Source organism: Perca flavescens, chromosome 23 (assembly GCF_004354835.1).
Source record: "Perca flavescens isolate YP-PL-M2 chromosome 23, PFLA_1.0, whole genome shotgun sequence".
Classification (NCBI taxonomy): domain Eukaryota; kingdom Metazoa; phylum Chordata; class Actinopteri; order Perciformes; family Percidae; genus Perca; species Perca flavescens.
This window is the reverse complement of record NC_041353.1, coordinates 2,192,349-2,204,848: the sequence shown is the minus strand read 5'-3', so window position 1 is coordinate 2,204,848 and position 12,500 is coordinate 2,192,349. Positions and strand designations below refer to the sequence as shown.

The window sequence follows — 12,500 nt, the reverse complement described above, 5'->3', positions numbered from 1 at the left end:
CCTGGTCCTACCAGACTCTGGTACACTAGCCTGATCCTACCAGACTCTGGTAGACTAGCCTGGTCCTACCAGACTCTGGTACACTAGCCTGGTCCTACCAGACTCTGGTAGACTAGCCTGGTCCTACCAGACTCTGGTACACTAGCCTGGTCCTACCAGACTCTGGTACATTAGCCTGGTCCTACCAGACTCTGGTACATTAGCCTGGTCCTACCAGACTCTGGTACGTTAGCCTGGTCCTACCAGACTCTGGTACACTAGCCTGATCCTACCAGACTCTGGTAGACTAGCCTGGTCCTACCAGACTCTGGTACACTAGCCTGGTCCTACCAGACTCTGGTACACTAGCCTGGTCCTACCAGACTCTGGTAGACTAGCCTGGTCCTACCAGACTCTGGTACACTAGCCTGGTCTTACCAGACTCTGGTACATTAGCCCGGTCCTACCAGACTCTAGTACATTAGCCTGGTCCTACCAGACTCTGGTACACTAGCCTGGTCCTACCAGACTCTGGTACATTAGCCTGGTCCTACCAGACTCTGGTACGTTAGCCTGGTCCTACCAGACTCTGGTACACTAGCCTGATCCTACCAGACTCTGGTAGACTAGCCTGGTCCTACCAGACTCTGGTACACTAGCCTGGTCCTACCAGACTCTGGTAGACTAGCCTGGTCCTACCAGACTCTGTTACATTAGCCTGGTCCTACCAGACTCTGGTCCATTAGCCTGGTCCTACCAGACTCTGGTACATTAGCCTGGTCCTACCAGACTCTGTTACATTAGCCTGGTCCTACCAGACTCTGGTACACTAGCCTGGTCCTACCAGACTCTGGTCCATTAGCCTGGTCCTACCACACTCTTGTACATTAGTCTGGTCCTACCAGACTCTGGTACACTAGCCTGGTCCTATCAGACTCTGGTACGTTAGCCTGGTCCTACCAGACTCTGGTACGTTAGCCTGGTCCTACCAGACTCTGGTACACTAGCCTGATCCTACCAGACTCTGGTAGACTATTCTGGTCCTACCAGACTCTGGTACACTAGCCTGGTCCTATCAGACTCTGGTACATTAGCCTGATCCTACCAGACTCTGGTACATTAGCCTGGTCCTACCAGACTCTGGTACGTTAGCCTGGTCCTACCAGACTCTGGTCCATTAGCCTGGTCCTACCAGACTCTGGTACATTAGCCTGGTCCTACCAGACTCTGGTACATTTCATTTGTCCAGAGAGTCTGGCCACTCTCCATAGACCAGTGTTAACTTCCTTGAAGGCGGGATCTCTGTTGAAGTTTAAAACTATTGGATCTGCCCAGAGCCACTCTGGTAGCCTGGCTCCGCCCTCCTACGTACTGTCTGGTGGGACCAGGCTAACAAGAGGGGAGACGACAACTATCGGCTTAGCATCTCTAGCGTTAGCTTTATACATGTGTCAAGCTTGAGTTTGACACATGTGAAGTAGAGTGAAGTACAGATTACAGTAAAATAGAGCGGAGTGATGGAGGTTCAGTTGTCAGACAGTGGAGTAAAATAGAATAGATCTTTAACATCTGTTTCAGCTGCTCTTTGGAAACAGAAAAATAGTAAATAAGTAAATTAAATTCAAGTGAATGAGGAATAAAAGCAAACAATTGGAAGCTAAATATTTACAAAGACGAGTGATTAAAAACTAGATAAACAGATAAGATGAGATAGACTTTATTAATCCCACTCTGGGGAAATTCACTTGTTACAGCAGCTCAAAAGAAAAATCCCCACACATCAGAATAACACAAATACACATTAAATAGACATAGGATGGAATATACAAAAAGGGTTATAACAAATAGAATAAAATGGAAAAAACATAGTAGAAAGTAGAGTATTGTAGAGTACTGTAGAGTAGAGTATTGTAGAGTACTGTAGAGTAGAGTATTGTAGAGTACTGTAGAAGAGAGTACTGTAGAGTAGAGCAGAGTAGAGTACTGAAGAGTACTGTAGAGTACTGTAGAGTAGAGTAGAGTACTGTAGAGTATTGTAGTGTACTGTATAGTACTGTAGAGTAGAGTATTATAGAGTATTGTAGAGTAGAGTATTGTAGTGTACTGTATAGTACTGTAGAGTAGAGTATTATAGAGTAGAGTATTGTAGAGTATTCTAGTGTACTGTAGAGTAGAGTAGAGTATTGTAGAGTATTATAGAGTAGAGTATTGTATTGTAGTGTACTGTAGAGTAGAGTATTGTAGAGTATTGTAGAGTAGATTAGAGTAGAGTATTGTAGTATACTGTAGAGTAGAGTAATGTACTATAGAGTAGAGTGGAGTACTGTAAAGTAGAGTACTGTAGAGTATTGTAGAGTACTGTAGATTAGAGTAGAGTAGAGTATTGTAGTGTACTGTAGAGTAGAGTAATGTACTATAGAGTAGAGAGGAGTACTGTAAAGTAGAGTACTGTAGAGTAGAGTATTGTAGAGTACTGTAGATTAGAGTAGAGTAGAGTAGAGTATTGTAGAGTACTGTAGATTAGAGTAGAGTAGAGTATTGTAGTGTACTGTAGAGTAGAGTAATGTACTATAGAGTAGAGTGGAGTACTGTAAAGTAGAGTACTGTAGAGTAGAGTATTGTAGAGTACTGTAGAGTAGAGTAGAGTAGAGTATTGTAGTGTACTGTATAGTACTGTAGAGTAGAGTAGAGTAGAGTATTATAGAGTACTGTATAGTACTGTAGAGTAGAGTAGAGTATTATAGAGTAGAGTATAGTAGAGTAGAGTATTATAGAGAAGAGTAAAGTATAGTAGAGTGGAGTATTATAGAGTAGAGTAGAGTATAGTAGAGTAGAGTATTATAGAGTAGAGTAGAGTATAGTATAGTAGAGTATTATAGAGTAGAGTATAGTATAGTAGAGTATTATAGAGTAGAGTAGAGTATAGTAGAGTAGAGTAGAGTGATGGAGGCTCAGGGGTCAGACGCGAAAGGCATCCCAGCATCCTCGCTGATTGGCGAAGAGATGACGGCCATCTTGGATTGTAGCGGGGAAGAAAGATTGATGCGGTAAGCTGCTTCTTTTATTCGTTTGATTTATTTTATCAGCAAAACCTCATTTAAACTAAACCACGACTCGCGGGGTAGTTACCACGGAAACAGGCCGCGGAGGGAAGCGGAGACTTTGAACCAGGCCGTCCTGTTTCGTTGCTTTTTGTTGTTGTTTTGAGGACTAACCGACGGAGGCACAGAAGGCCCAAACCCGAACAAAAACACACCTGCCGCCGGTCCCCTCTCTGCCAGTCTCCCCTCTGTCTAACCGCATTCAACCCGACGTCCTCTGCCCACCAGATAGTGTTATAACTGCTCACTACTGTCCCCGTAGAGGCGTTCTTACGTGGCTGTTAGCCTGGTTAGCTCCCACGCTAACTTCCCCATGTATTCCTATAGAGTTAGCTGTTAGCTTGCGTGCACTGCTCGGCTAGCACGTAGCTCCTGACACATTTCACAGCTAACAAGGTAACGCCAGCTAATATGTATTATGCATAGGGGACTTACAAACTCAACTGAAATCAAGGTACGCCGGTTTAATTGTGCTGTGAAGTTACCAGCGGGCTGTGTTTATGGTGGAATTAACGTTATTCAGAGAGATTATCGGAGCTAGCATTAGCTCACACAGCTAACGTTAGCTAGCTAGCCTTTTGCGACACTGCTGCACATTTAAAGCCGCTTTGAAACAAGAAGAGGGAAGCTTGTAAACTATTCGGCCGGCAAAACCAGCTTTAACCTGAAAACTCAAGCCATTATACAGACTTTATATGATATTATATAAGAGCTCAATTAGCCTCTGGCCTGTAAACGTCCATCACTTTACTCTGTAGCGTTTCAATTTGACAGTTTCGGGCACTTTATCTCGTTAGCCACTGGCTAACCAAGTGTAGTAAACAAATAGTAAAACTGAGAAATCACTGTTTAAACAGGGCTGTGGATCAATATGTTTACACCACCTCAGTCAGGGTTTCAGCAGGTTTTATATACCGTTTTATATAACATGATTTAAGGCACGTAGCCCTTTATATGGTGATATGAAGGATATTCGTGTGCAGTTCAAGATTCAAGATGTTTATCGTCAAACCAGTTACACGAGTACACATGTGTGAAACGCAGATGCTTTTCCTGGTGTGAGTTTCAAATGCATGTTTGAATGGTAACAGTCTGTTCAGCCACTGTGGAGTTATCAATGTCTTAAGTCAAGAAAACTTGCCCACAAATGTGAAGGCATTAGGTTTAACATCAGTAGGCTGTAAGCTGTCAGTGTGAGATTTCAACACCTCTAACCCAGGGAAACAAACTATCCCTGAGAACATAAAACCCTTAGAAATGTCTCCTTTTATGAGTCATATTAAGAGGATATTGAGCTGGGAAACAGAAATACACTCTCCTTTAAGCGTTTATTCTAAAATCTACAGAAAATATTGTTAAGTTACAGGTTTACATTAGTTGTTTTATCCGACTAACCGTCAAAAAAATCAACCCCAAAATGCTTTTATTATCATTGAAGAAGAAATGCAGAAAATATGCACATTTAACCAGATAATTTGGGGAATTTTGACCATCCAGAGAAGGTGTTATGTTGTGCTACTTTCACACAAAACAAAGGGGGGGTGATCCCAGGATTTAGCTGCCTTTGTTTATTTGTTCAAACAAGTCTGATGTTGCTGGATAATCAGTGGTCAGTGCTGCTGTTTATACAAGACCTGAGTCTGCAGCGCCACGTAAAACTTAAAATTATTCCAAACCTATTCTAAGTATATTCTACTGCTGCTCGATATGAGGAGAATATATAATTGTGATTATTTTGACTGATATATGATTCACGATATTGGAGGGAATGATGATTTTTGTATCCTTATTCTCATTTTCATTGAAAAATGTTAAAATTTAAAAAAAATGTAAATGATTATAGTGTGATTTTTTTGCGAGGATCTGTACCAAACAAAGATGTTTTCTGTAGGATAGTATTTATAGTCTGGGACTTCTCTGCAGCACCACAATACTGGATGGATATTGCACTAGTCCATATTGCGATTTTTGATACAATTGCAATTAATTATGCAGCCCTATTATATTCACAAACATAAACTGCAAAGTTTTACTTCAGTAAAAGTGCAAAGGGGTTTGAGTAACCAGAGCTGACAGACGCTGGTGTTCATACCTCCTAAATTAATGACACACTTTGTGCATCAAATAAAGGTAGATTTGGTCTGAAGAGGAAGCATTTGGGATGAGCTAACACACAACATGAAACGAGAAAAAATATCACCATTTCCTGTGTCTGGTTTCTCAGGTGACACGCGGGATGTTTGGTGCTAACCGAAAGAAGTTTATGGAGGGAGGGATAGAGAGCGATTACGCGGACGACTCCAGCCTCTACTACACCCAACAGTCCATGTTCCCTCCACACCGCCCGGACAAAGACGTAAGTTGACTATTGTGAATAAATGTCGTGATTTGAGGGTACGGTAATGAGTTTCTTTTAAGTCTTGTCATCTGCCAGCAAGGAGCTTCTCCACACGGTCATACTTTTGTGTAGACCAGTTCTTCAAGTTTAAGAAAGGATAAGAAAACATGAATATGTGTCAGCTAGGGCTATGCAACTAACGATGATTTACATTGTCGATTAGTGTGTGGATTATTTTTTGGTCTCTAAAATGTCAGAAAATTGTGAAAAATGTGGATCAGTGTTTCCCCAAAAAAGCCCAAGATGACGTTCTCAAATGTCTTGTTTTGTCCCCAACTCAAAGATCTTCAGTTTCCTGTCTCAGAGGAGAGAAGACACTAGAACAATATTCACGTTTAACAAGCTCACATCACACACGTTTTACTGTTTAAAATAACTCCAATCGATTATCAAAATAGTTGCCGATGAATTTAATAGCTGACAACTAAACGATTCATCTTAGCAGCTGTAGACTTTTGTGTAAGTTTTTATGTAAGGAGGGAAGGAGAGAAGGATGAAAGGAAGTGCGTAGGGAAGAAGGATGGAAAGAAAAGGGAAGGAGGGAAGAAGGAAAAATGGACTCACAGGTTAAGCTCTGTCATTTACATTTCAGTCTGGGAATAAAGACACAAAACCTCTTGGAAAATATGATCTAATAAAACAGCTCTAGTGTCAGGAGAATTAAAGGATGTGTTTGTGTTTGTCTCTCTCTGTTCAGATGCTGACGTCTTCCTCTGCTTCCTCAACGGGTCAACTGTCACAGCTAGGAGCCAGCCTCTATGGCCCGCAGAGTAAGATGAACCCACACGCACACCTGCTAGGACTATTCTTCCATTGTGATAAGCATCGCAGAGCTCAGTTTATGGTCCACTTGAGGGTAGAGGTGTTGAAATTAATCAAATAATCGATGCATGGAATCGTGGACGTGGACGATGCTGCATCGATAATCGTCCGGCTCATAATCGATTATTTCTGTTTATAATGTAATGTAGGGCTAACAACATTTCTGTTTACATATTCTGGTATGTTTTGCACATTCAGGAGGTGCCATGTGCTCAGTGCTGTATAGTTTTATGTATCCAATTTATTTAGTATTAGAGCACTGCAGAATGTTTGGTTTTTGAAGCTTGAAAAGCTCTGAATTAAATATCCTACACGGCTTTAATAGAAACATGGATTTGACGCATCGAGATATCTAATCGAAGACACGATAATCGTAATGGAATCGGGAGATCAGTGAAGATTCACACCTCTAGTTGAGAGTAGGGATGTAACGATTAGCGGTGTTAACGGTTAACCACGATAAAAAAAGTTTACGATAACAATTACCGTTTTCATGTAAAATATCATCGTTATCACGTTGGATTACCACGGTGTGGAAACCGCGTGTTCCCAGCTTCATACGAAGTCTCCTGAAGTTGCCGCGCGGGCGCACTGCGTAGTAGGGGAGGCCTCACGATACGATATCATCACGATACTTATGTCACGATACGATATTATTGCGATTTTAAACATATTGCAATATTCTGCGATATATTGCAATTTATTACCTTTTTTCCAACTTCAAATTTTTCCCCAATTTCAAATAATGTCCCCAAAAGGAAACTTTGTCAACATCTGTTTTATCTAAAAAGATCCATTTCTCTGTTTGTTCATCTCACTTCAGTTGTATTGCTGCAAAATCAGATTGTCAAGCAGACAGACTGACCAACACACACAGTACAGGCCAAAAGTTTGGACCCACCTTCTCATTCAATGTGTATATTTATTTTCATGACTATTTACATTGCAGATTCTCACTGAAGGCATCAAAACTATGAATGAACACATATGGAATTATGAACTTAACAAAAAAGTGTGAAATAACTGAAAACATGTCTTATATTTTAGATTCTTCAAAGTAGCCACCCTTTGCTTTTTTTGATAACTCTGCAAACCCTTGGTGTTCTCTCAATGAGCTTCATGAGGTAGTCACCTGAAATGGTTTTACCTTCACAGGTGTGCTTTGTCAGGGTTAATTAGTGGAATTATTTCCCTTATTAATAAAAAGGCAAAGGGTGGCTACTCTGAAGAATCTAAAATATAAGACATGTTTTCAGTTATTTCACACTTTTTTGTTAAGTACATAATTCCATATGTGTTCATTCATAGTTTTGATGCCTTCAGTGAGAATCTACAATGTAAATAGTCATGAAAATAAAGAAACGCATTGAATGAGAAGGTGTGTCCAAACTTTTGGCCTGTACTGTGTATAATAAAAGATAGATACTTGGCGTCTGTGTATTGATACAGTATTGCCACAGAAAATATTGCGATACTATGCTGTATTGATTTTTTTCCCTCCACCCCTACTGCGTAGCCTTCAGCGTGCGTTTGTTGAAGTTGGAATCATGGCAGGAAGGAGGAGATGACAGCGATCAGGACGTTTATCAGCTCAGATAAACGCCTTGATCGCTGTCATCTCCTCCTTCCGATATTTTTAAATGAAAACGGTAATTGTTATCGTCAATGTTTTTATCGTGGTTTACCGTTTAACCGGTTTTGTTACATTGTTACATCCCTAATGTACTTTAAAAATCTTTCTTTCAAGTTTTTAATGCTGAAGGCAAGGCAGCTTTATTTGTAGAGCACATTTCTCAACAGGGCAATTTAAAGTGCTTTACATAAATTAAAAACTAAACTAAAATACGAGAATAAAAGTTACAGTGCAGTATAAGAAAATAATCATTAAAGAACAGTTAAACATTTAGGCTGATTTTAGGCTGCTAGTGTGGGACAATGTATAAGATGTTGCTCTACACACATAATCCAGTCCCACTGGTCTTACTTTTTAATTCTCTTTGTATGCTTATATAGATTGTCATACAGTTTCAACAATGCAACTCCAGTATAAGAAATGAACAGTAATTTAAAGAAAGGCAACATCAAAAAGAGGTCTTTAGCATTAATTTAAAAGAACTGAGAGTTGCTGCGGACCTGCAGTTTTCTGGGAGTTTGTTCCAGATATGTGGAGCATAAAAACTGAACGCTGCTTCCCCCGGTTTAGCTCGGACTCTGGGGACAACAACTAGACCTGTCCCAGACCACCTGAGAGGTCTGGGTGGGTCATAGTGTAGCAGACCTGTCCCAGACCACCTGAGAGGTCTGGGTGGGTCATAGTGTAGCAGACCTGTCCCAGACCACCTGAGAGGTCTGGGTGGGTCATAGTGTAGCAGACCTGTCCCAGACCACCTGAGAGGTCTGGGTGGGTCATAGTGTAGCAGACCTGTCCCAGACCACCTGAGAGGTCTGGGTGGGTCATAGTGTAGTAGCAGATCCGTTTTATAAACTAGGAAGTGGTATTTGAGACTGGATGTACTCCTCTTGTAGCTCAGTTCATTACATTACTTATTACATGTCATTTAGCTGATGCTTTTATCCAAAGTGACTTACAATTGCTACATATGTCAGAGGTCACACGCCTCTGGAGCAACTAGGGGTTAAGTGTCTTGCTCAGGGACACATTGGTTGATGTATCGCAGTGGGAATTGAACCCGGATCTCCCACACCAAAGGCATGTGCCATCACCACCCACCACACCAGTTCACACCAACAGTTCATGCAAATAACTTTAGTCTTGTAGAGAAACATCTGGTGGGGCTTTTTAAACTCATCTTGCTGTTCAAAAGACCATATTTTTTCCATTTCTGCTGAAGGAGCTTTATACGATACGATACAACTTTATTGTCAGCCAAAGGCTGAAATTCTGTGTACATCCCTGGGTAAGCTCGTCTAAAAATGAGGACATACACATACATCCAAAAACATCCAAACATACATGGGATTTATAACACCAACAGACATACATGAGACATTACCACAAATGACATAAACTCCAAAATAAGGAAACAGAGAAAACATATATAACAACCGTACATGACATGAACATACAGTACACACCGACAAAGTCTTGGAGTCTTGTATTATTTCTGCTAGCCAACCACAACGTTACCGCTGCATCGCTTCCCAATTTCACAAACTACGGAGAGTTCAGCGTGGTAGAGAGCGGTAGGTCACGGTGAGTCAAAGTCAAAGTCTCTTTATTAGTCTCCCAAAGGAGAAATTCGTTTTGGACAGAGAGAAATTGCTGCAAGAATAACATAGACACACATCAAACACAGGGTTAAAACAGTTAGACCTTAAACATAAAGGCTACTCAAATAGCTGTGCAAAATTACAAGTTACCATTTTCTAAAAAGGCAGTATAAAAAATGTATCCATTTGGAAATATAAATATCCTTACAATCCATTATAAAAATGCAGTAATTCCTTCATTCCTATCCATACATACATTCAGTCACAAATTTACATTAATAGAATTCGTGGTCATACATTAATCGCTGCTCATTTATGAGCTTAACTGCGAGAGGAACAAATGAGTGCTTATACCTATTATTATATTTGCAAAAAGGAACCCTGTACCTCTTTCCTGAGTTCAATAACTCAAACTCCGAAAACAACCCATGAGAGTCATCAGATAGGATGATCTTAGCCTGCCTGATTGTTGCATGATTAAAAGGCTCCTGCAGGTTGAGGGGTGCAGGTGTTCCCATAATTTTGCCTGCCGTCTTAACCAAATAAAAAATCTGTGTCTTGGATTTAACTGTCAAATTTCCAAACCAGCTGGTTATACCATACCGAAGAATTGACTCTATTGTTGCTCTATAGAAGATTAACAAGATATTTGAACAGACCCCAAACACTCTAAGTCTGCATAAAAAATAAAGACGCTGATGTGTTCTGGCACAGACATTTGTTACATGTGTGCGCCAACTTAGCAGCATGTTGGCTAGATGTGTGGAAAAGGAGAAACAAGTCTTTCTTCACTCTTATTTACTATGGGTGGGAATCACCGGAGGCCTCGCGATGCGATATCATCCCGATACTTAAGTCACGATACGATATTATTGCGATTTTAAACATGCTGCAATATTCTGCGATATATTGCAATGTATTTACCTTTTCTCCAACTTCTGATTTTTCCCCAATTTCAAATGATGTACCGAAAGGACAATTTTGTCAACATCTGTTGTATCTAAAAAGACACATTTCTCCGTTTGTTCATCTCACTTCAATTTTATTGGTGCAAAATGTGATTGTCAAGCAGACAAACCGACCAACGCATATATCATAAAAGATCGATACTTGGCGTCTGTGTATTGATACAGTATTGCCACGAAAAATATCGCGATACTATGCTGTATCGATTTCCCCCCCCCACCTATTATTTACCATCTCACTGGCTTTAGAAACATACTGGAGACAACGCGCTGATTTATCACAGCTCTAATGGTCTCTGTGTCTGTAGCTGAAATGTTTCTTGAGTTTAAACATGTTCTCTCTCCATCTCCCTCTCTCTTTTTGTTGTCTCTTTCTATCTCCCTCTCTCCCCCTCTCTATCTCTCTCTTTTGTCTCTTTCTTTCTATCTCTCTCTCTCTATCTCTCTGTCTCCCTCTCTCCTCCTCTCTCCCTCTCTATCTCTCTCCCCCTCTATCTCTCTCTTTTGTCTCTTTCTATCTCTCTTTCTCTCCATCTCTCTCTCTATCTCTCTCCCCCTCTATCTCTCTCTTTTGTCTCTTTCTATCTCTCTTTCTCTCTATCTCTCTCTCTCCCTCTCTCACCCTCTATCTCTCTCTTTTGTCTCTTTCTATCTCTCTCTATCTCTCTGTCTCCCTCTCTCCTCCTCTCCCCCTCTCTATCTCTCTCTTTTGTCTCTTTCTATCTCTCTTTTTTTCGTCTCTCTCTTCCTCTCTCCATCTCCCTCTCTCTGTCTGTCTCCCTCTCCCTCTCTCTCTTCCTCTCTCTGTCTCTCGCTCTCTCTCTTCCTCTATCTGTCTCTCTCTCCATCTCCCTCTCTCTCTCTCTCTCTCTCTCTCTTTCTGTTGTCTCTTTCTATCTCTCTCTCTCTGTCTCCCTCGCTCTCCTCCTCTCTCTCCCTCTCCGTCTCTCCCCCTCTCTATCTCTCTCTTTTGTCTCTATCTCTCTGTCTCCCTCGCTCTCCTCCTCTCTCTCCCTCTCCCCCCCTCTCTATCTCTCTCTTTTGTCTCTTTCTCTCTGTCTCCCTCTCTCCTCCTCTCTCTCTCTGGCTGTAGGTGCTTTGGGGTTTCCCATGCGTGGTATGAACAGCAGCGCAGCACCTCAGTTAAGTCGAAGTGGGCTGAACCAGTCTGCCAGCCAGCTCCCCAGTCATGCCAGTACACCCAACGCTGGCACCATGCACACGCCTCCCTCACCGAGCAGGTACCACTCACACTCCAGGGAACATGGATCTATGTGTGGCCGCTTAAAACAGCATGATTTATCTATTGTACAGTACAGGCCAAAAGTTTGGACACAACTCCTCATTCAATGAGTTTCCTTTTTATTTTCATGACTATTTACATTGTAGATTCTCACTGAAGGCATCAAAACTATGAATGAACACATATGGAATTATGTACTTAACAAAAAAGTGTGAAATAACTGAAAACATGTCTTATATTTTAGATTCTTCAAAGTAGCCACCCTTTGCTTTTTCTGATAACTCTGCAAACCCTTGGTGTTCTCTCAATGAGCTTCATGAGGTAGTCACCTGAAATGGTTTTACCTTCACAGGTGTGCTTTGTCAGGGTTCATTAGTGGAATTATTTCCCTTATTAATAAAAAAGCAAAGGGTGGCTACTTCGAAGAATCTAAAATATATCCGTCATATCACCAAAACTGCCTTTTTCCACCTACGTAACATTGCTCGTCTTCGCCCCACCCTCTCGACATCTGCTGCTGAAACTCCCATCCATGCATTCATTACATCAAGACTTGACTACTGCAACAGCCTGCTATATGGTCTCCCTTCATCTGTCTCACAAAAACTCCAATACGTTCAAAACTCTGCTGCTCGCTAGGGGTGGGAATCACCAGAGGCCTCACGATACGATATCATCCCGATACTTATGTCCCGATACGATATTATTGCGATTTTAAAGATATTGCACTATTCTGCGATATATTGCAATATTTTACCTTT

General features: G+C 41.2%; 1 protein-coding gene across 3 annotated transcripts in view; it reads left to right on the top strand.

The window, feature by feature from the left end:
* The first annotated feature begins 2,940 nt into the window (after positions 1 to 2,940).
* LOC114550011 (CCR4-NOT transcription complex subunit 2) overlaps positions 2,941 to 12,500 on the top strand; it is a 35,170-nt gene continuing 25,610 nt past the window's right edge. The window contains exons 1-4 of one of the 3 annotated variants that reach the window (XM_028570433.1): positions 2,941 to 3,026; positions 5,305 to 5,436; positions 6,176 to 6,248; positions 11,590 to 11,737. In XM_028570433.1, coding sequence (XP_028426234.1) covers positions 5,317 to 5,436; positions 6,176 to 6,248; positions 11,590 to 11,737 — 341 coding nt within the window. In that variant the 5' untranslated portion in view covers positions 2,941 to 3,026; positions 5,305 to 5,316. Of the gene's footprint in view, positions 3,027 to 3,102; positions 3,535 to 5,304; positions 5,437 to 6,175; positions 6,249 to 11,589; positions 11,738 to 12,500 lie in introns of those variants that run through there. The other 2 variants (XM_028570432.1, XM_028570434.1) reach the window with 2 other exon arrangements.